General features: G+C 43.6%; 1 protein-coding gene across 1 annotated transcript in view; it reads right to left on the bottom strand.

Moving 5' to 3' along the window:
- Positions 1-3976: 3976 nt before the first annotated feature.
- dscaml1 (Down syndrome cell adhesion molecule like 1) overlaps positions 3977-20440 on the bottom strand; it is a 92771-nt gene continuing 76307 nt past the window's right edge. The window contains exons 20-35 of the mRNA XM_070969979.1: positions 20203-20358; positions 17767-17906; positions 14460-14613; positions 12279-12396; positions 11813-11976; positions 11498-11596; positions 9599-9787; positions 8846-8974; positions 8514-8672; positions 8260-8415; positions 8076-8106; positions 7829-7947; positions 7530-7682; positions 6447-6641; positions 5989-6297; positions 3977-5392 (exon numbers count right to left, since the gene is read on the bottom strand). Of these exons, the coding sequence (XP_070826080.1) occupies positions 4803-5392; positions 5989-6297; positions 6447-6641; positions 7530-7682; positions 7829-7947; positions 8076-8106; positions 8260-8415; positions 8514-8672; positions 8846-8974; positions 9599-9787; positions 11498-11596; positions 11813-11976; positions 12279-12396; positions 14460-14613; positions 17767-17906; positions 20203-20358 (2861 nt within the window). The 3' untranslated portion in view covers positions 3977-4802. The remainder of the gene's footprint in view (positions 5393-5988; positions 6298-6446; positions 6642-7529; positions 7683-7828; positions 7948-8075; positions 8107-8259; positions 8416-8513; positions 8673-8845; positions 8975-9598; positions 9788-11497; positions 11597-11812; positions 11977-12278; positions 12397-14459; positions 14614-17766; positions 17907-20202; positions 20359-20440) is intronic.

Raw genomic sequence — 20440 nt, 5'->3', positions numbered from 1 at the left:
TTATTTTCCATAATGCCTTAATTACACATTAGATGTTGATGTATGCCCACAAGCAGCTCCTCAAATTGTTGCATTTTGTTATATTCATATCAAACAGACACTATGGAGAGCTGAGTTCAGGGTAAAAGGTTTAGGTCACCTGAATATAAGGTGGTGCTTTTACAAATGCTCCACAACCAGTGTCCCTGTTTAAGGAAATTTACAGATTTCTTCTTCTTCCGCCTGAAGAAAAAGTCCCTAAAATCTGTTCACAGTGGAGTCTGTGGATCCTAAAAACAGCTCGGTGCCAAAGAGATGAATGAGCAAAACTCCTTATGTATGTTTGGATTCCAGCATAAACTGGATAATACAGAAAGCTCTTTATCTCAAATGCTACATGGTTGTGTAAGAATGAATAATATCATCACGGTTCATAAAAAGATAGCTTTATTGCACAAGGTGTTGAGTACTCTTTTTCTGTTTTTGTTTGTTTTCATAGAAAAGAAAATGTAGAGTTAAACACAAGCAATTGCAAATTGAAGCAACGTTTCCCCATAAAAGTTTAAGGAACAAACTCTGCATTTTTAAAATGTTTTAATTAACCCCCTTTTAAATTGTTCAATTCACCGTTTCCCTATATCTTTTATAACCAGCAAAATTTTCAGAACATGCAATGCTGCTGTCCTCCCCTCAAAAAGTGGGATAATAAAAAAAGGCGAACTCTAAATGAAGCAACCTGTGACAAAGTTAAAAAAAAAAAGAGAGAAAAGAAACAAAAATATATATAAAAAATAAAATAAAAAAGGAAACAATGCAACCAAATGTCCTGTAAAAGAAGAAATCAATATTGTTAACTATGCATGGTCCACTCTGACATGTTTCAACTGGTCCATAAATCAAGATAAAGCAGTGTCTGTATAATTCTATAGTTTTTCATTAAGTCCTCTTCTGTTTCATTACAATAACTTCAGTTCAAAGTTTACATTGTGCCCTGGTTTCTAGTGAAGATGTCGAAAATAGTACTCATTTATACAAAACACTTTCCTATGTACACAAGTCTTCTATTATGGAGTAGAAATTATGTTGAATAGGTGGACAAAGGGTACAGTGAGAGGGGGAGATCTGATTGGTTGAGCAGATGTGGAAAAGGCTGGGGGGAAGTAGCACATGTGAAGTTGGCCTCACGAACACAGACTGAGTCAGTCTGAAAAGTATGCTGTTGCACTTCAAGGAAAAATCCACCCAAAATCACCCATTAGTCATTCAGACTTGCAGATATCTGACCAGATGTTAGAGATGCTGCTGCCAAGAAACACACAGCGACCATGTTCAGTACAGAGTAAATCATTAGTGTACAGTATATTTCACAATTTCATGTGACTGTACGATAAAGCAAGTAGACCTTTCTAGTCTTTAATGCAATAACTGGCTATCATTTCAAGCTGCCTATTTGTTTGTACATGAGACCAAAGAAGGGTCAACATCTGGAATTGTTTATTTTGCCATAAATTATATTTCAAACTGAGATCACTCACCAAAGCAGCTCTGCAGCACTGTGTATTTCACAGTCAGGCTGTGAGGATCTGAACGCAGCAAAAATATATATTACACTTTAATTTAAAAAAAAAAAAAAGACTCAGATTCTAGGATGTATTAAAGGAATAGTTCAACATTTTGGGAGCGTTTGCTAAGAGGATTGTTAGAAAGTAACAAAATCCACCAACCAGCACCACAAAAGCAACCACAACCTGTTGTTTTTACTCTTTTTCGGTATCGATCTTCTCATCTCACTCTCAGCAAGAAAGCAACTAAGGGTATTTCCCAAAAAGGAACTATTATTTCAAACATTATATTGTCGATATTCTCAGTGAGGGTGGAATTTTCCTTAAAAGTACACATATACTTTGAGCACACTGACGGTAGGTCAGTGTTTCACAGTAGAGGCAGCTTCACTGAAGAACTGGGGAAAGCAGGTTGGACATTTCATCACTCCATCCAATATCCATACAAGTGGAGTAAGGAAGCCTCTGTTTTTGGCTGCTAAAACAGGCCTGCCCCATTCCCAAACTCTTGTTTTTCTGAAAACAAGCACAACTTGAAACATAAAGGCCAATATAAAAGGCATCATGACCACTAACTATGGAAAGAGAAATTAATTCCTCTCCTGTCTAGTTTTGAAATAAAAGGGAGCATGAATACATTTATGAGCAGCTCTAATTCTTACCGTGTGGTATGTTTATTGGCCTGCAGTTTGGGGAGGACTTGCTATGACACAGATAAGAAACAGAAATACTTGTTGGTCTGTTTGTCTTCATTAATTATAGTCAGATAATGGCATTGAGTTTGTGAACACACCTTTGGAAGGTACAATACAACATATTACAATAGGCTCACTTACTGTATAGGCTGGCCTTGTTTTACTGTTTTCTTTTTCAACACCACACTTTCTGCACTGAGCCATAGACCACAGTTAACCAGCGACACAATCTCACACTATAATTCGACTTTACTGTGCTTGTCCGCTCAGCTGCTACCTGCTGCACAGGCGCCGCACCCGGAACATTTACAAAATCACAAGGAGTCATTGTACCATTCTTCAAACATCAGTTTCACCATTTAACTTTCTTTCACGCCACTTCCTTTCTCTACAAGATGTCCCGTCCGTGGTTGTGCTACCCGTTTAAGCTTCCCTCTTCATTTTTCTTCCTTCCTTCTTGCAGTTTTTCACTCTGAGCGATTGTCTTGTGATCTTTTATATATATTTTCAATTAGAACGGCTTTATATTTCTCTGCTTTTTTCAATATTCATATATTTGCTATATATTTGAATAGAAATATATATGTACATACTTTTGAAAACAAACATATATCATATCTTTTTCTTTTTTCTATTGCGAGAGCCCTGATGTTACGTTTTACCATTGCAAAACATTTGGAGCAACTCTTTTTTTGGAACGATCTTTGTTATGGGATTAAGCTTTGGGAGAAGAAATGGGGGGAAAAAAAATAAACTTTAAGTTAACAGATACAGTACCATGCATAAAGCTAAAATAAATTTCAGTGAGGTTGAGGGACTCGAAAACACATCTTTTAGTTTTGAAGACCACTTATTTCTGAAGAAAAATTGTATCTCTCAGCTTTGAAATCCCCTCCCCGTTTCCCTAACTGCAAATCCTATCGACACTCGAGCTCTCAGTCTATAATCTCAAAGTCATTGTCCGTTCATAAATTCAAGATCATTTCATACAAATATGATTTTTCTTGTATACATCTCAATAAATTTGTTTGCAACATGTCTCTCCATTCAAGTTGTCATTGAACGTCGAATAGCATTTCTGCCTGTCTGTGCATATTAGACCTTTTCTCTCAGTCTGTCCGTCCTTTTAACTAGCCAGTATGCTAGCAGTAGGTCACAGTGACACTGTATGGATATGATGGGGGACTGGGTGGGTAGGAGTGAAGGTGGGTTAGGATAGAGAGGGAAAAGGTGGGTACAAGTAAAATGAGTTAAACAAAGAATAATAGCATTGTGGCACCATGATGAATCATAAAAGGGTCTCTCCCTTCTTTGTTCTGAGGCAGGAAAAGAGAGAGAAAGAAACCTCTTTCTTATCATCTGTAATCGCTCTCTTTTGAACCCACTTCCTGTTCAGCGTTTCTTATTTAAGCAATGCTGTCGATCACACTTAACAAAACAAAGTTCAAAATGCTGGACCAAATTAGGATCGTAGTGTTACATCGTCAGCATCATCATCGTTACTGTCCCCGGATCCCCTTTCACAGGTACAAAATGAACAGTGGGGAGGGGGTTGTTCAGTTGTGACACAGACGTCTGCCCGAGAGGTCAGCATACAGATTGATTTTAAAAAGGTCCACTGTAGGTGTGTGCCTGCCACATGTATACATATATATATTTACACATATACACCCACACGCACACACACGCAGGCTTGTGAAGGTTTCTGTTACTTGGATCCATTCTAACTTTTTCTTAGTGCACATGAGATTATATTTCCATCATCAGAAAATAAAGAGAAAACTGACGGGGAAAGAAAAGGTTTGGATTCATCTGTCACTTGATGATGCTTGACTTTTTTTTTTTTTATCTCCTCAGCTTTGAGTCTGTTTATAAAAGCATCAATTAAGACCACTATGCTGTGTCATCCATTGCATGTATAAGAAAATTCTCCATGTCTCAGAACTGGTGTTGAGACGATAGTCCTTCCATTGCCTCTAAGTATGAATCCATGGAGTAACCTCTCAGAGCCAGTGTAACACCAAGGCTGGTGGTTTATGCATACAGTAAAAGCATCCTGCCATGGCACAATGCTGTGATATGAGCTCTTCTTCCATCAGAGACCAGAAAAGTAATATTTAAAAACGTAAAAACCTCAAAAACATAAGCGACCTGGTTCATTCTACGACTGTCTTGATCCAGAAAACAAGACAGTGCACGTGGAAAGCATTTTGTGCATAAGTACTGTGTCCTTACCAGAAAATGAAAATATGGAGTGAACAGATAAATCTTGTTTTGGCAAGTGATTTCCAGGGTGATGAAATAGAGAAAGATGACACACTAATAATAGAAAGCAATCAGGCAGAAAGAAAGGCAAACCCCTGTGCTGTGGAGACCCAACTCTGACCCCTTCATACAGTCGTGTTAATGGGAACCCAACAAGCCCCCTGCAGCCTGGCACAGCGCAGGCACTGACGGGTCAGCTGTGCATGTGTATGTTCCTCACCCCACTTTCCATAGAGGCTCCAGGCAAGCGCTGGCTTGACCAGCATTAAGAGTTACAGTGACAGGCCGCAGTGATGGCAGGCTACACCAGTGTGTACGACTTGGAGTAGGCCCCTGCCCCTCCATCCCTCTGCTTCTGCAGTCTGCCTAAGCCCGAGGAGCTGCTCTCCAGGAGAGAGTCTCTGGATCCTCCCATCTTGGAGGAGGATGAGGAGGCACCTCCAGGAGTCCCTCCTGTGGCCCCTGCTACCCCACCTCCACCGGAGGATGATGATGCCCCAGCAGCTGCAGCGGTAGCAGCAGCAGCTGCCGCTGCACTCTGGGCCACTGAGGCAGAGGAGCCGGGCATGGTGAGAGTCCTCTGGGGAAGTGTGGAGCTGCTAGAGCTGGCAGACACCCCTCCACTCCCACTACCTCCACCACCACCACCTGCTCCTCCAGAGGAAGCCCCAGAGGAAGTGAGGTTGGACAGGCCAGAGTGGCCCATGCTTAGGGCCTGCTGCTTTGCAGAGTCCATAGTCACATGACGGCCCTGGGTGTGGTATGCCCGCTGGGCGAGGCCACGAATGGAGGCTTCACGTGGTGGAACCACTGGACATGGGTCATGATGCTCCGACTGCTTTCGGAAGAAGGGATCAGACTTCATGTAGAGGGGTAAGTTACAGTAATCACCTGGACGGGAAAAGTCATAGTTAATGAGACTGGTTCCTTTGAAGACTATGCACATATGACTCATCACACAGAGCTTTACTTCCTCCAATAACTTAGTTGTACTGTAGACTAAATTGTTTTTGTGTTTTGCCTATTACCGTATAATGTACAACTGCCCTTTTGGTTATCTTCTTTCTTATCTTCTTTTTCTATTTCATTGCTCTCTTATTTCTTCATTTTGCCGCACCAAATCAAATTCATAGTGCACATTCAACTGGAGAAGTCTGACACTTTTTACCTCACTCGGTTGACACCGATCAGCCACAACATAAAAACCACTGACAGGTGGAGAGCAGCATTACATCTTGTTACAATGCAATGTTCTGCTGGGACACCTTGGGTCCTGGCATTCATGCGGATGTTACTTTGACACGTACCACCCACCTAAATACCACCCCCCCATGGCAACAACATTCCCTGATGGCAGTGCAACCTCCAACCCCAACACAACTTCAGGCAGGCGGTTTTAATGTTGTGGCTGATCAGTGTATATTTAAAGCCTTTTTAGTGAAAAAAGATTTTAAAAGAAACTTTCACGCTTGGCAGCAGCCACTCACTCTTGGCGCGGTGTGGAATGGGCACAGCTACATTCTTGCCACGATCGTAGTCCTGGGGTTTGGGTGGCGAGGCAGTGAAACGGCAGATGCCGGGCTCTGACGGTGTGCTCATGGACGTCATGCTGTCTGCATTGTCATTGGTACCTGTGGTCATCTGATCAGATGAGCTGTCAGAGATAAAGCACTCAGTAATCTCAAACTTGGCATGCTGCAGGTGTTCCTCTAGCTTGGCATGCTCATATGCTCTCGCCAACTCCTCGTAGGTGGAGGAGGCACTCTCTGTCGACACCATGCTGTTGCGACCCTTATCTATGGAAGAGAAAGGAAAAGAAATAAAGGTAAGCACATTTTCTCCGATTCTGCGAATGAATCTTGAGGCGGAGCCCACTGCAGAAACACATTCTCCTCCAGGAAAAATAGCTATAGTCATATGTGCATGATTTGATCGATGTGCCAACCTGTGTCCTGTGAGAGGCTGGCACTGTAGCTGTCACTCTCTGTGACAGTGATGCCATGCTGGGAGCCAACTGTGCGCCAGTCTGAGGTGAGAGTGCGGGCTGGCGTGGAGGCCTGGCACTTGGTCAGAGTCCACTGACTGGAGTAGCGGTTCCTGATGCTGTGGGCTGACTTGACACTCTTCCTCGACACTGGGTCTGGTGGCAAAAGGATGACAGTCTCAGAAACACGGATTCAGGCAGCCGGAGATTCATAGGTAATGTACCTAAGGAACCAATCCTGTCAACTTGCCAGTCGGGGGTAGGGTGAAATGAGGGTTATTAGAGGAGTAGCCAGGTGTAGCTACATATCAGTATTTTGCAAGCTAAGTTTCACTATTTTATTCATAAGCGAAGGCAGAGAGGTTTTCTGTTTTTGGTTGCAAAGCTGCAAAAGGAGCCTTCATTTATTACCAAAGCATCTGAGGATCCAAGAGCCAAAGTGTAGCTTGCAGTAGCCTTTTTCCAGAGCTCTGTTTCGCTGGACACCATTTCCATGGACACCATTATCCATTGACTGTATCTGCAGTGTGCTAGGTAATGTTAGCCAACTTTAGCTGCCAGTTACATGATTGATGTCAAACACTGATGGGATATTTTATGGGGCTTTGGGGTGTTGACGAAGAATCATCACTCAGAACAGTTTGTCAGATAGCTGAGTTGCTGATGAGATTTGTGTGTGTTTGATGAGCAAAGTCAAAGCTGCAGGCGAGCGGTGCAATGGTGGGTGGAGACAGAGGTGGGTACTACTTAGATCTGTGCATACTCCAACACAAAGGATGAAGGTAAAGGTGTAGAGTGCACATCCAACCTAATGTAAGAGATGATGTGATTTTTTTCATCGAAGAAAAACGTCTAAATATGTAATTTGGATGAAGAGAGATGAGTTTCAGGGGTTTAATACCTGGAGAGGAACTTGAGAACAAAAGGAAAGGAAGGAATGAAGGAAGGAAGGAAGGAAGGAATTTGTGCTACCTGTTACAAAACTGCTTCAGTGAGTTTAAGCTTTTACTGACAGAATGGACAGCGAGGAGAAAGTGCACTTACTGGTCCCTGGTCTGATGTCTGACATGTCAATCAAAGGACCGGTGTTCTGGATGAGGGCGGGGTGATGGACAGACACACCTGTGCAGAAGCTCTGAGGGTTCCCAGTTTGGTTGAACTCTGTGTCCGTCACAGGGATAGTGGCTTTGTCCTCACCTGTAAGAGAGAGTGAGTATTTCAGTGTGGGTTAAAAAACTGACAAATCTAAAACTTCACAATTTTCATGGCACATTTTACATTGAGATCTTTCGATCCAACTCTCATGAACACAACAACTCCCCCTGTCTCTCTCTTCCTCTCACCGATTTGCTTGATGCCTTCTTTGTCCTCAATCAGCAGCTGCACTCTGGGGATGTCGATGTGTAACCGTGGGCCCTGAGGGGGCCCCTTCACTGGGGTGTCAAAGCTGCGGTTGTTTTTACTAATCCAGAGATACACGACAAGAAAACACACAAATATTCCTGGTTTTGAAAAAAATTCAAAATGTGATTCTGTGAAATGAATTTTGAGTTGAGTGATTTTGTGAGAGGGAGGAGGAAACAGTCTTACCTTATCAGCATCTCCGCCAGGCTTTTGGCATCTAGAGGGAGCAGAGAACATAAGCCTTTTGTTCCTGACACACATCAGTCTGTTAAAATAAATGCAACTCTAGCGATATCATTTGAGATTCTCTCTGATGTCTGCTTTGTTCATCTCACTTGTCTCCTCTCCTTATACTTATATATACTCTCACCTCTTAGTCTCTTCAGCCTCTTTTCCTTGCGTTTCTTGCGAATGATGAAGAGCAGCGCGACACCCAGAGTGACCAAGATCACCGGACAGCCAATAGAAAACAGCTTCTTGACATCATCATTCTTTTCCAGGGGGGATTTGATTGGTGGAATTGTGCCTGCACACAGCCAGGAAAAGCAGAGATTCATTACTGTCCTTTTAAGACAATGTTCAACATTATAAATGAATGCAAGACAAAGAGAGTCCTCTACTCACTGCCATCATAGTCCAGTGTTGCAAACTGGGAGCTCTGGTTGCCACAGCCAGCGCTGTTACAGGCTTTCATCTTCAGCTCATACCAGGTGGCCTCACGCAGCTCTGCCAGGAACACGTCTGTGGTGGCATTGGTCCGTACATTCTGCCATGCCCACGTACCTGCAGCAAGTACACATACCAAGGCTGAATCTTTTCTATTCTTCCATAAAACGGTGGAAAAGGACCGCAGCACTTTTTTTTCACATGCTAGATTTAACTAAGGGTTATTTGATGTGTTGCAAGATATCGCTAAATATTACCAACAAATGCTGATTGAAAAAGCACTGACTCACCTTTTGGTCTAAACTCTAACGTGACAGCGCTGATTGGACAGCCTCCACTAGCCCAACCCTGCAGATTGAGGCGGGCGTGGCTGGAGTTAATGTGGGTGAAGACCGGCTGATCCTTGTTGAACTGGGGCTCTGTGAAAGAAGTCAAATAATCATTTGCCTATTCATATGACTAAAACATTACGTCATGCAGCAGATAACTTGGGGACATTAGCAGGCCTATGTGATTCTGCAGCATTAGTGTCTTGCTTGGTAACTGAACAGCACTGCTAGAAACAAATTCAGAGTGGATGATGCAAATTGTGTACTTAAACAATGAATGACTATTCTTAGGATTTTATGATAATGGAGCATAAACAAAGTCTCAGAGTAATACACTGACTGTAAAAAGGCCAGAATTCCTTTATCAACTACTGTGAACCTAAAGAATGACGCTCAGAGGTGAAGTGTGATCTTTTAGGTAAAGATGGGAACCATTTTGATTTTTTAACTCTCTGTTGATATGAAGGGTCAAGAATGAAAGATTTCATTGATCAGAATAATAAAAACTCTTTAAATTGAGGTACATATTCACCTGCACGTGTTCCTTAATATAGTGTTGCCTAAAGTTTTTTAAAATTTTGGATGAAAATTTGCTGGGACTGAAAGGTGATGTTCATGTCTCCTTTGTTAAATATGGATTTCAGATACTTTCTATACTTTCCACTATTATCCACTCGTACTAATTTCCCTCATCCTCCATTCCAGGCTCCTCACCTCGTCCATGGGTCTTTGCCTCGATGATCTCACTGATGCGTCCGGCTCCAACGCTGTTCTTTGCAGCCAGTTTAACTTTATACCAGGTGCCACAGCGCAGGTTGTCCAGTTTGAAGGAGCGCTCACTTGAGCTGATGAAAACATCTTTCCATTCCTCGGTGTTGTCTACTGAGTACTGCAGCACAAAACCTGCAGACACACAATGATAATTATTGTCTTGCACAGTCCTCACTTTTTCACAGTTAAGATGAAGAACTCATTTTGCACCAACCCTTCTAAACTTTCGACGTTGGTACCACTAGTGCCCACTAGATGGCAGTGTCAGACTGTACTTCTCTTGCCCAGATGGGCCCTGATTGGAGGACAGAGGAGCTGCACCCTGTCTACGCCGCCATTAGTTACCTACAAACCCCAAGACTGGGATGGGGCTGACTAAGCAGCTATGTAAATGAGGGTATGCAATGTGGTGACTCTTTTTATAATAAGATGCCTTGGAGAGCCAGCTCCCTCCTACTCTGAGACACTTTACATCAAATCCTCCATCTCTGTTTGTCTTTCCTTCGGTCTGCATATAATTATGTATATATGAATGTCTCCCTCTCTATGTTTCTTTGTACTCTTTGTACCATCTTTCACTCCCCCTCTCACTAACAGATGGTGCGACAGAGTCCAAAACATTAGAGGGGTTAACATGTGCAGATCCTGCAGCGTTTATTTCTAAGTTTTTTTAGCCATCCTCTTAATAGAGCCCAGCAGAACATGACAGAAGATAGCTGAGAGAACAGCACAAAAACAGACTACTGTGGAAGAGATTAGAACACAGCATCAATCGTCACTGCAGGATTACTAGCCTACAGGATTTTTTCATTTCTTCCTGTTTATTTTATTTTATTTTTACGCAACCAGCTGAGACTTTTTCATAAAAACACTCTAACATGTTTTATCTGAAGCTTTATTTGAAAAGGAGCCGTCTCCAGATGTTCTCCTGTTGCAGTAATGCAAAATAAATGCATGATGCAGCATTGCAGACTGCTAACATGGTGCAGATGGCTTCATGGACAAACAGGCATTCTGCTGCACAGTGCATACAAGATATACAGATAGGCTTCACAGGTGTATGACACACTGGATGATGTATGAAGGTAATAATTGGTGGCCCATTGTTATAAGAATATACAGCTGCACACCAAACACACACTGTTTGGCCCAAAGTTTCTATTACTTCCTACTTGCATGCTCGTAATGCACTGAAATTAGTGTCTTTCTCTGGGTCCTTGTAGCAGTATGCTGACCCACATGAATAACACAAAAACATTATATTATTACAACTTTGGTGGCTTTAAAATATACCTGAGCTATTAGTTCAAAGAGCTGTTTTTCAATGTGATCTCATGAAATTTTGCTCATAGTTCGTGCAGCCTTTACACTGCACCAAAATCGTTAAATGTCTAAGTATAAAGAGCAACAAGGAGTCAGACAGATGAGCCTCTAACACCCTCATGAACAACAGCGTGAACAAAGAAAAGGGATTGAAACAACATTTGCATCCATGCGCATTCAGGCGCACACATCATGCTCATCTTCACACAGAAATCACCAACAATCAGGTAATCAAACAGACACATAGTTAAGAGGGAAACCTAAAACCAGGAGGCAAATCAATACACTAATAGATCCGTATGCCAATGTTCCAGGTAAAAGAGAAAGAAAAGACTGACATTGGGTAATCTAAGATCAGAAGTCAAGGGGAAATCTTTTTCATTCAATCACTTTTTATGCATAAAACCAACATGATATGATGGTTCTGTAAAATGGCACCTTTAGACACATACAACTACAGACAGGAAAGAAGAGATGTGAGTGTATGGGAAGACAGCATTGTTGTGCAGGGCCACGCACCTCTGATAGAGCTGCCTCCGTTGTCTCCTGGTATCCAGGCAAGAGTGATGGAGGAGGTGGAGGTGGTGGAGACGGTTAGACGAGGCTGGTCTGGAGGGACTGAGGAAGAGACACAGAGAGTTAAGCGCTCAATAATATCTGTACTTAAAAATTCTTCTTTTTTTTCTTTTTGAGGAGGGAAAAACAATCACTAACAGCAAACAACAACACTGTATTTCTCATTTTCAGCAAGCAGGCCTCTCAGTGAAGTGCAGTCACAGTGAGCAGACCGAACGAAATATTCGAACTCTGCTGCCATTATTGCCATTTTCCTACCTTGCACCAAAAGGTTGACTATGATAGTGTCAAAGCCCAGCGTGTTGGTGGCCGTGCAGGTGTAGTAACCGGAGTCCTCTGCTTTGACAGAGCGCAGCACCAGTGTCCCATTGGCCAGAATGAGACGCTGCCCATCAAGAGACACTGGGATGGCTGTATCCTCACTAACAGAGACAGAAAAAGAGGACATCGCTAGATGTTGATAACAAGTGATTTATGTGCTTTCTAGCGTTTCCTAAGCGGAGGCTGCAAAATTGTCCAAAAGCATGAGGTCATCATTAATTACAGTCAAGTCAGCATCTGTACTAGTTATATGGCAATAATCCAGCATATCAGCACATAAGCAAATGAGCATCTGCAAACAATAAGTAACTTTCTCTTAAACAACCTGTGATACAAACCCCCTCTTTAGAGGAGCAGCACTGGAAACTCAGCTTTATGTAACATTTCCAGGGAGGATTCCCACCTGTCTTTGGTCCATTTTATAGTAGGTGTAGGTTCTCCGACTGAGCTGCAGGGCAGCCGCACCTCCTTCATCCAAGGGGTGGTCACTGTGCCCCCAAAGGACAGGATCTTAGCTGGAGCTGGTGGAGGATGAAGAGTAAAAATAGAGCTATTGGTATTAATGCGTAAGCAAGAAATGCAATAGCGTAATCAATATCTACCAATCAGTTAATCTCGCCATTGTCAATTAAACTATTTCCAAAGCCAATAAACAAATGCTGCGGACGTTTCAGAATGTGTTGAATCAATACAGAAATGGGATGGTTGATATGCAATGTATACATTGATTTGTTTTTCATTTAGGGTTCTTTCAATAAGCAGGATTTACTAATAGAGAGAGAGAGAGAGAGAGAGAGAGAGAGAGAGAGAGAGAGAGCGCTGTGTATTTACCATGATTCACACGCGGTGGGAAAGAAATCTGCGTTAAATGTGACATTGTCCGGCAAGGAATGGCTTATGAACAATAACACAAGACAGGCCAAAGAGCGAGCGGAGAGGATATGAAAAAATCTCCATCTATTCAGGCACGTAACCCTCCTTCTGTGTCACTCCCCCACCCGCTCTCTCTGTCTCTCTTTCTTTCTCAAGCTTGGCGTCTTAATGCTGGTGCTCTAGTGCACTTATGTTAAGGTTGAATGAAGTATTGAGTGGGCAAGCCTGGAGGACACTGCCTTTTAGAGCTGCCGATCAGCTGACGCACCCACCCGTAGGAGAGTACACGCACACACACACACAAACACACACACACACACACACACACACACACACACACACACACACACACACACACACACACACATACACACCCGCAGACCTTTGCAGCCAGCAGTCAAAGGAACGAATAGATACAGAAAAGGATAACATAGTGGAAAGTGCACTCTATTCATTCTCACTCCCTTATTCTTCCTGTCTTCTAATCCAAAGCCTATTGATTTAACTGCCCTCTTCATTTTCTTAAACACTCTGCCTCTCTGTTGTCTTGTCTATTAGTTAGCTCTGCTCCTGTTGTGCCATTTTCTCTCCTCTTTTTTCCTCTTTCCACCTGCCGTCCTCCCTTTTGCTCTCTCTCTTGTCTTTTCTCTGATTCAGGCCAATTTATCTGGTGCCCTCTGAACTTTGAAATCAATAGCACCCGCTGCTCTGTTGCATGAAGTCAAAACACGCAGTCACACATAAATATGCAGAGAAGGGTTATATAGAGCAAGTGACAGAGTGAGAGGGAGATTATTCACATGATTCACAGTCATGAGGGATGTAGAGCAAAACATCCTTAAAAAAAAAAGTATTTTTAGTGCACGGCATTGCCAATGAGAGGCCTGAAGAGGAAAAATAATCCAACAGTAGCAGTGTCGTAACAGTTCTGAAGAGAGAGCGATGGCAGAGGCAGAGAGACAGAACAAGCAAAGAAACAAAAAACCTCGGGAAACAACAAGGACGCTGTAGTGGCATCCACAGAGCAACCACAGGTCAAAAGCCTATCAGCTGTAAAAAGATAGCTAAATATGGTTGGAAAGTGAAAAGGACCACACAAACTTGTCTCAAGTGCAATTCATTGACAGCATTTCAATGTGAAGCCATACATGATTCATCCAAATGGGAAAAAAAGAGATACCATCTTTTTACTCCATGCTCACTGTCAAACATGGGGCCTACATTACCCACAAAGCAATCTGGCTGCCAACAGTAAGAGGTTCGGCTGTGCTATGCTAGTAGGGGCTAATGTAGCCTTGAGCTGTTAGTCTCACTCAGAGGAGGATCGGACCGCAAAGGTCTGGTTACCTCACCTCTTTCTACCCATTTTTTTTAAAACTTGTAGTCTTCAGCCCCAACCGACACTGACTCAAGTGACATCACTTGAGGCAATTTATTTATCAGATTTCACACAGCTCCCTCTGAAGGTACAAACGCTTGTAACAGTACTCCCACAGGCTTGTAATACTTTATATGTATATATTAAATTGGCACATTTAAATGTTCAGACAGTGGTTACGTGTAACCTCCATGCATGAAGAACTGTGTTCAACCAGATTTTGACCAGGTTTAACGTAGACTCCTAGACATCTTATGACCTACAAATGTTTCCAGGGTGTCAAACCTCTCTGGACGTCCCTCATCATGAATCTCCCTTTCATAGGGGACTCACCCTTGGCCGCTGGCTCCACAGTGACCTTGTCGCTGAAGTTTCCCCGGCCTGCAGTGGTGACGGCTGCAGCCCAGATCAGGTACTGCTGCCGGTGGTTTAGGTGAGTTATTCGGTAGAACAGCAGCTCTGGATTGGCTTCATACTCGCTGGGCAGCTGGGGAGAGCCGAAAGGGGAAAGGAAAGTATTAATCCCAGCTCAGCACACTCCAGAAATCTTAACATGTCATGCCTTAAAAATTATGGGGAAATACATTTTTCGTTTTATACAAATCATCAAATGTGCTACAGGCTACACACTTGTTTCTGATGCTGCTTCCCTTGTGAGGTTTTGTAGAAACAAGCACAAGTATTGCATCAAAAATATTCTCAGAACAAACTGGTTTTCCTGTGGAAATGGTTGGATTTTTTCACATATTTTCCATATATCCATAAAAATACACAATTAAAATTTCCCTTTTTGTGCTCTGCTCTCTGTCGCAAAATCTCCATCGTGTCACACGATCTGAGGAGCACAATGTAAAATGTGGAATGCCAAAGACGAGATCATTTTGTCACTTCACTGGAGAGGCAGACGTAATGTGAAGGACTGAGTGAACATCATTCTAATGTGAGCCAAGCCCTGTATTCTCTCCTCGAGTCAGCACTACAGGAAAAGAAAGCAGGATGGGGATGAAAGATTCTGGGGCATATTATATTATGATATGCCAAAAAGCTGTGTGGAAGGATGGAGCTGGAGGGAGGGAGGAGAGGAGGGGAACACTGGAGGAGAGAGAGGGAGGGGATGTGAGGGTTAGACTAGGGGGAGTGAAGCCCATTCCCTCTCCTCCTCTATTCTCCTCAGGGAGGGCAAACAGAGATATGAGACAGTGGAAGACAATGGGGGACAGACAAATGAGTCAGTCAGAGATATCATGAACAGTCATACACTAATGAGGCCTATCTACTGCAGGCATCAGCTATGACGGAGAGGAGAGGAGAGGAGAGGAGAGGAGAGGAGAGGAGAGGAGAGGAGAGGAGAGGAGAGGAGTCCAGTAAACAGGCAGGAGAGGCAGGACTGGACACACAAATAAGCACAAATATACCGATACACACAGACACACACATACAGTGGCATACATGACCTGGAGGTGGATGTGTAATTGCAGTGTGTTTAACCCAACCATGTGTCTGCTGTCTAGACATATACATATCACTGTCCCCTCAACACAGACACACACAACACATACACACACACACAAACACACACACCCACACACACACACACACACACACACACACACACACACACACACACACAGAACCTCTCTTTTTTACCGCCTGCCAGTCACTTTTTACCTACCCACCAATTATACCCTTATTCCCTCAACTCCTGCTCTTCATCTACTCCTCAGGTATGCCAACACCCAGGTACACAAACACATGCACGTGCGCGTGCGCGTGGGCGTGCGCGCGCACACACACACACACACACACACAGTCTGTTACTGTGGCACTTAACTAAGAATAGAAGAATATGAAAAAACACACAATCACAGATTTAACACACACGCTGCAAAGTTGCACCTACCATTCACTGTCGCCCCCTAAATCACATGTTTTATTGCAGTCTGACGCTGACTTGCATTTCTGACTGACAGGCGCCCATGCACAGATAAAATAAGGACGGCGATGCGAGTGTCAAATGATTTGAAGAGTCAGTAAACGCAGCAGACCTGTAAAAACCTGCGAAGACACTGCAGTGTTGCTGAGCTCTGTCCTAGCCTGCTGGGTTGTTGTCTGCAGAGCGATTTATTCTGGGCAAATAGATTCCAGTATTCATGTTGTTTCTCACATTTATGAGCAGGCCGTCATGCAGGAATCCACTGGGCTTTTTATTGCTTCCCTGTGTTCCCTGTTCATCATCCATCCCTCCTGTCTCTGTCCTTTCTGTATTTTCCTCCCTGCCTATCCTTTACCCCACTGCGCCATCCTTCCCTTCTCCTCCTGCCATCGCTCCTCATCCCTCTCTTCATTTCCCCGTCCCTCTTCACATTTCTCTGTCATCTGTTGGCCCACTCCTTGCTTTTCCTTCCATCTATCCACCCGTACCCCCCTCTGTTTTACATCCTCTCTGCATTTCTCCCCCCTCACTCTCACGTATGTCAGTGTCTTCTTCTTCTCCTCCTCCTCTTCCTCCTCTCCGTACATTTGTCTCTATGCTCTCCACTGCAGGCAGATGTATGGATGCTTGGACGGACAGACGAATAGATGGATAGATGAATGGGTGGGTGGGTGGGTGGGTAGATGTTGGGAGGAAGGGAGGAAGGAGTGACAGAGTGTGTGTTGCTGTAACGGATATTAAAATATTCCTCCAGCGTGGAGATAGCGGTGATCCGGGGAACGATAGAGCGAGATAATGAAAAGAGGAACAAAAGTACTCCCCGCGCGGTGTGTCTGACCCCCCCATCCCTCCTTCCTTCTCTCCAGTCGCACTCATTTACATAGTAATCATCCCGAACTCTGCATGGGGGCTTCAGAGAGAGAGACTGAAAGGAAGAGACAGACAGACAGACAGATAGATAGATAGATAGATAGATAGATAGATAGATAGATAGATAGATAGATAGATAGATAGATAGATAGATAGATAGATAGATAGATAGATAGACTAAGGAGAAGATCTTTATATATTTTTAGATATGTACATTTATATAGTGGCAGAGTGTGCAGGTGTGTGTGTGTGTGTGTGTGTGTGTGTGTGTGTGTGTGTGTGTGTGTGTGCACAACATGCATTTCTTGCTTTTGAATTCACACTCTCATAAAAACTTGAGGTGTATATATGTACCTCTATACGCACGGTGTGATACATTTGCGTTTGTGTGTGTTTGTGTGCGCCTGTACGTGAGTGAGAGTGTGTGTTTGCTGTCAGCTTGTTTTCTGCCCTCGTTGATGAACAGATGAGGTTGTCCTGGCAACGTGATGAGACGCAGATATGCAAATGCGGCTGGAGGGTGAGCTTGCACGCACACACACTGCGGTATGAGGAGAGCTCATTTCACATACACGTCTTGCTGAGACTGCAGCACTAGACCACACACACACAGATACACACATATATCCACAAACACACAAACGCAGAACGTCATAATTAAATGAATTTTCTTTTATCTTAGCGTCATGTGAAATGCATATAAGAGGCTGCATTGTGCATTAAAAAAGGGATCATGTCCCCTTCATCACCAGCCATGTTTGGATGGTCCTCTTCCCCCATTTCCTCTTTCATTCACTTCTCAGTCCTGAAACTCTCTGCACCCCTCTCGTGACTCACCGGTTGGCCCGACCCGGGGCTGGAGCAATAGATGGTGTACTTGCGGATGATTCCATTAGGCTTGTGAGGGGGTAACCAGGACACCACGACACTGCTGGCAGAGGAGGGCACAGCTTTGATGCCAGCTGGGGGTCCAGGGTCTGAATCATAAAGGGGAGAGAAATGGAGGGCAGAGTAAAACGTGAACCAGGTTTATTCACAAAGTACAGTGGGTAAGGGTGGACACCGATTTCTGAAAATGTGTTGTTGCCTGTTATGATTAAAAAATAAGCCCCCAAAACATCCATGTGTACCCACTAAACAGCTGACTAAACTGTCAGTACTCCATATACTTTAGCCTACAATTAAGTAACATAATAAGTACCGTTTTCTAGACAAATGGTTAGTTGAACAAACAGTAGTGCCTTATGCAGTGTCATATGGCAGGTTGAGCAGGTACCCATTACAATTTTCTCAGTTTTTGGGTTAATGAGAAGAGCATTCCTACCAGTGATAATTCCCCTGAAAAAGAAAAGGCCTCAACCTGGAAAAAAAAACCACACCAGAAAATAAGAGGTCTTCCTTTTTCTGTCATTTTTCACCTCTGCCTCATGTCGGCCTTTTATTTGGAAGATTGCAAGCAGCGATTAGACCCATTTTGATCATCACAGTTTTTAGAGCATTTAGCTTGCAATATTCAGTGCACACGTGAACTACAGCTGAAATTATTAGTGGATCAACAATGAATCAGTTCTTCTGATTATCAGTCTTGGGTTTGTCTGTTGGTCAAACGGTTGGTCTGACAAAACCAGCAGTCTGAATAGGCTGGCTTGTTTGTTCTGGATATTTTATAGACCAAACAATTAATTCTACTACTTAGTAATGAACATATCCTTTAGTTACAGCCCTAATGTGCACTACCTCTCTTTTCCTTTGTTTGCTGCTTGTATTCTGCACCTGTACCCACCTGACACATGCACACTATCAACCTACGCTCTTGTATCATGTTGCAGCTCATTGTGCATTATTGCTTGCTTGACCAGCTACTTCTTCATTAATACAATGTTGACTTTCAGTAAAACTAAAAAGATCATTTGCATCTGTATGCTAACTTGTAATCGTGGCCACTCTGTCTTCATATCAGGCGAAGGTAACAAGGTAACACCAAAACCAGGAGGGTTGAGTTCGCATGGTGTACGGCAGCAAATGATGCATCAGGGATTCATGGATTATGTTGATGTATTTGTTTTTGTCAGGGCTGAAATGACAACATCTTTAAGATCTTAAGTTAAGTTTCTTGCTGTAGCATAAAGGATTATGAACACCAAGAAGGTCAGAACATCCTGAGAGAAGCAGGAAAAGGAATTGAATAATGAATCTCGGCCTTCTTTGCTGCTTATGCTTACTGTCTACTGTCTTTGTGTCTAGGACACAGAGGCAGGGAAAGGCAGGCTGAGAACTGTCTGCTTGCACAATTTCACTGCAAACATGTTTCCATATGCTGCAGACGGAACTGAGGGCAAAAGGAAGGCAGAGGCCGAGAGAGACGGAGAACGCTGAACGTATGTGAAGAGGTTGCCCCTGGACACAGTGTCAACCCGCATCAGGGGAAAGGAGACACTCAGCTTGCCCCTGATAAACACACACACACACACACACACACACACACACACACACACACACACACACACACACACACACACACACACACACACACACTCAAAGACTAACGCAACACACATATTTGAAGAGCTATCGCAGCTAGGCCAGCTCATAAAATGGAGATATAGTGAGGAACAGAGAATAAAGGCCTTTTCTGAAATGACACTTCTTAGAATTTCTGCACCGCCTCCTCCCACTCTCTCCTCTCTCCTGTGCTCCCTCTCTCCCTCATTTTCTCCATCTCCAGACGCCTGCCTCCTCCTCTGCCTGGCCCCAGGGAGGGAGAGGAGAGGCGGATACGGATGTAATCCACAGCCCGCCAGTGTAAGCACAAAATTAATTCTCTTTAAGCCACAAAGAATTAATCCCTCTCCTTGTGCTGGGTGCTGAGCTAGACTTGCACACAAACAATAGCGCATGTACACACACATGCACCCGTGCGCGCCCACCAACGCTAAGACATTGTACACATGTACACACACACTTAACCCCCGCCGACACTTCCAAATATTCACACGCAGAGACCCACACCCTTAGGCTTCTTAACCACACACACACACTTTTTGGCTTCTTAATTCTCATTAGCACTGGTAATAGCACATCAGAGCACAAAGAGGCTTTAATCAGCAACCTCAGCCTTACATAGACCCCCCCTCTAGCCCCCAGCTCTCTGCCTCCCACACGGCAGCCTAAACCAAGAACAAAAACCCTCAGACCTGCCCAAAGGTGCGGTCAAAGCAAATGACATACTATTGCAGGTCAGGTATGATAAGATCTACTAAAACGTGGACTCACAGTCTTCACGGGTTTGGATATACAGGACGTTGCTGCGGACCCCGTCTCCAGCCTGGGTGTAGGCCAGCACCTGGATGCTGTAGTTGGTGAACTTCTCCAGGCCTCTGAGCTCCACCTGCTCTTTGGTGGTGGTGATGTTTTGCATTTCACCCCATTCTGAGGAATAAAAAGGACACAGAGATCAGACCAAGGACTGAAATGTTACTTGCGATATGAATCAAACAACAGACACGCTCCA

This window comes from Chaetodon trifascialis, chromosome 9, assembly GCF_039877785.1.
Source record: "Chaetodon trifascialis isolate fChaTrf1 chromosome 9, fChaTrf1.hap1, whole genome shotgun sequence".
NCBI classification, from domain to species: domain Eukaryota; kingdom Metazoa; phylum Chordata; class Actinopteri; order Chaetodontiformes; family Chaetodontidae; genus Chaetodon; species Chaetodon trifascialis.
The sequence above is the reverse complement of the archived record's forward strand: the minus strand, read 5'-3'. Positions and strand labels throughout refer to the sequence as shown.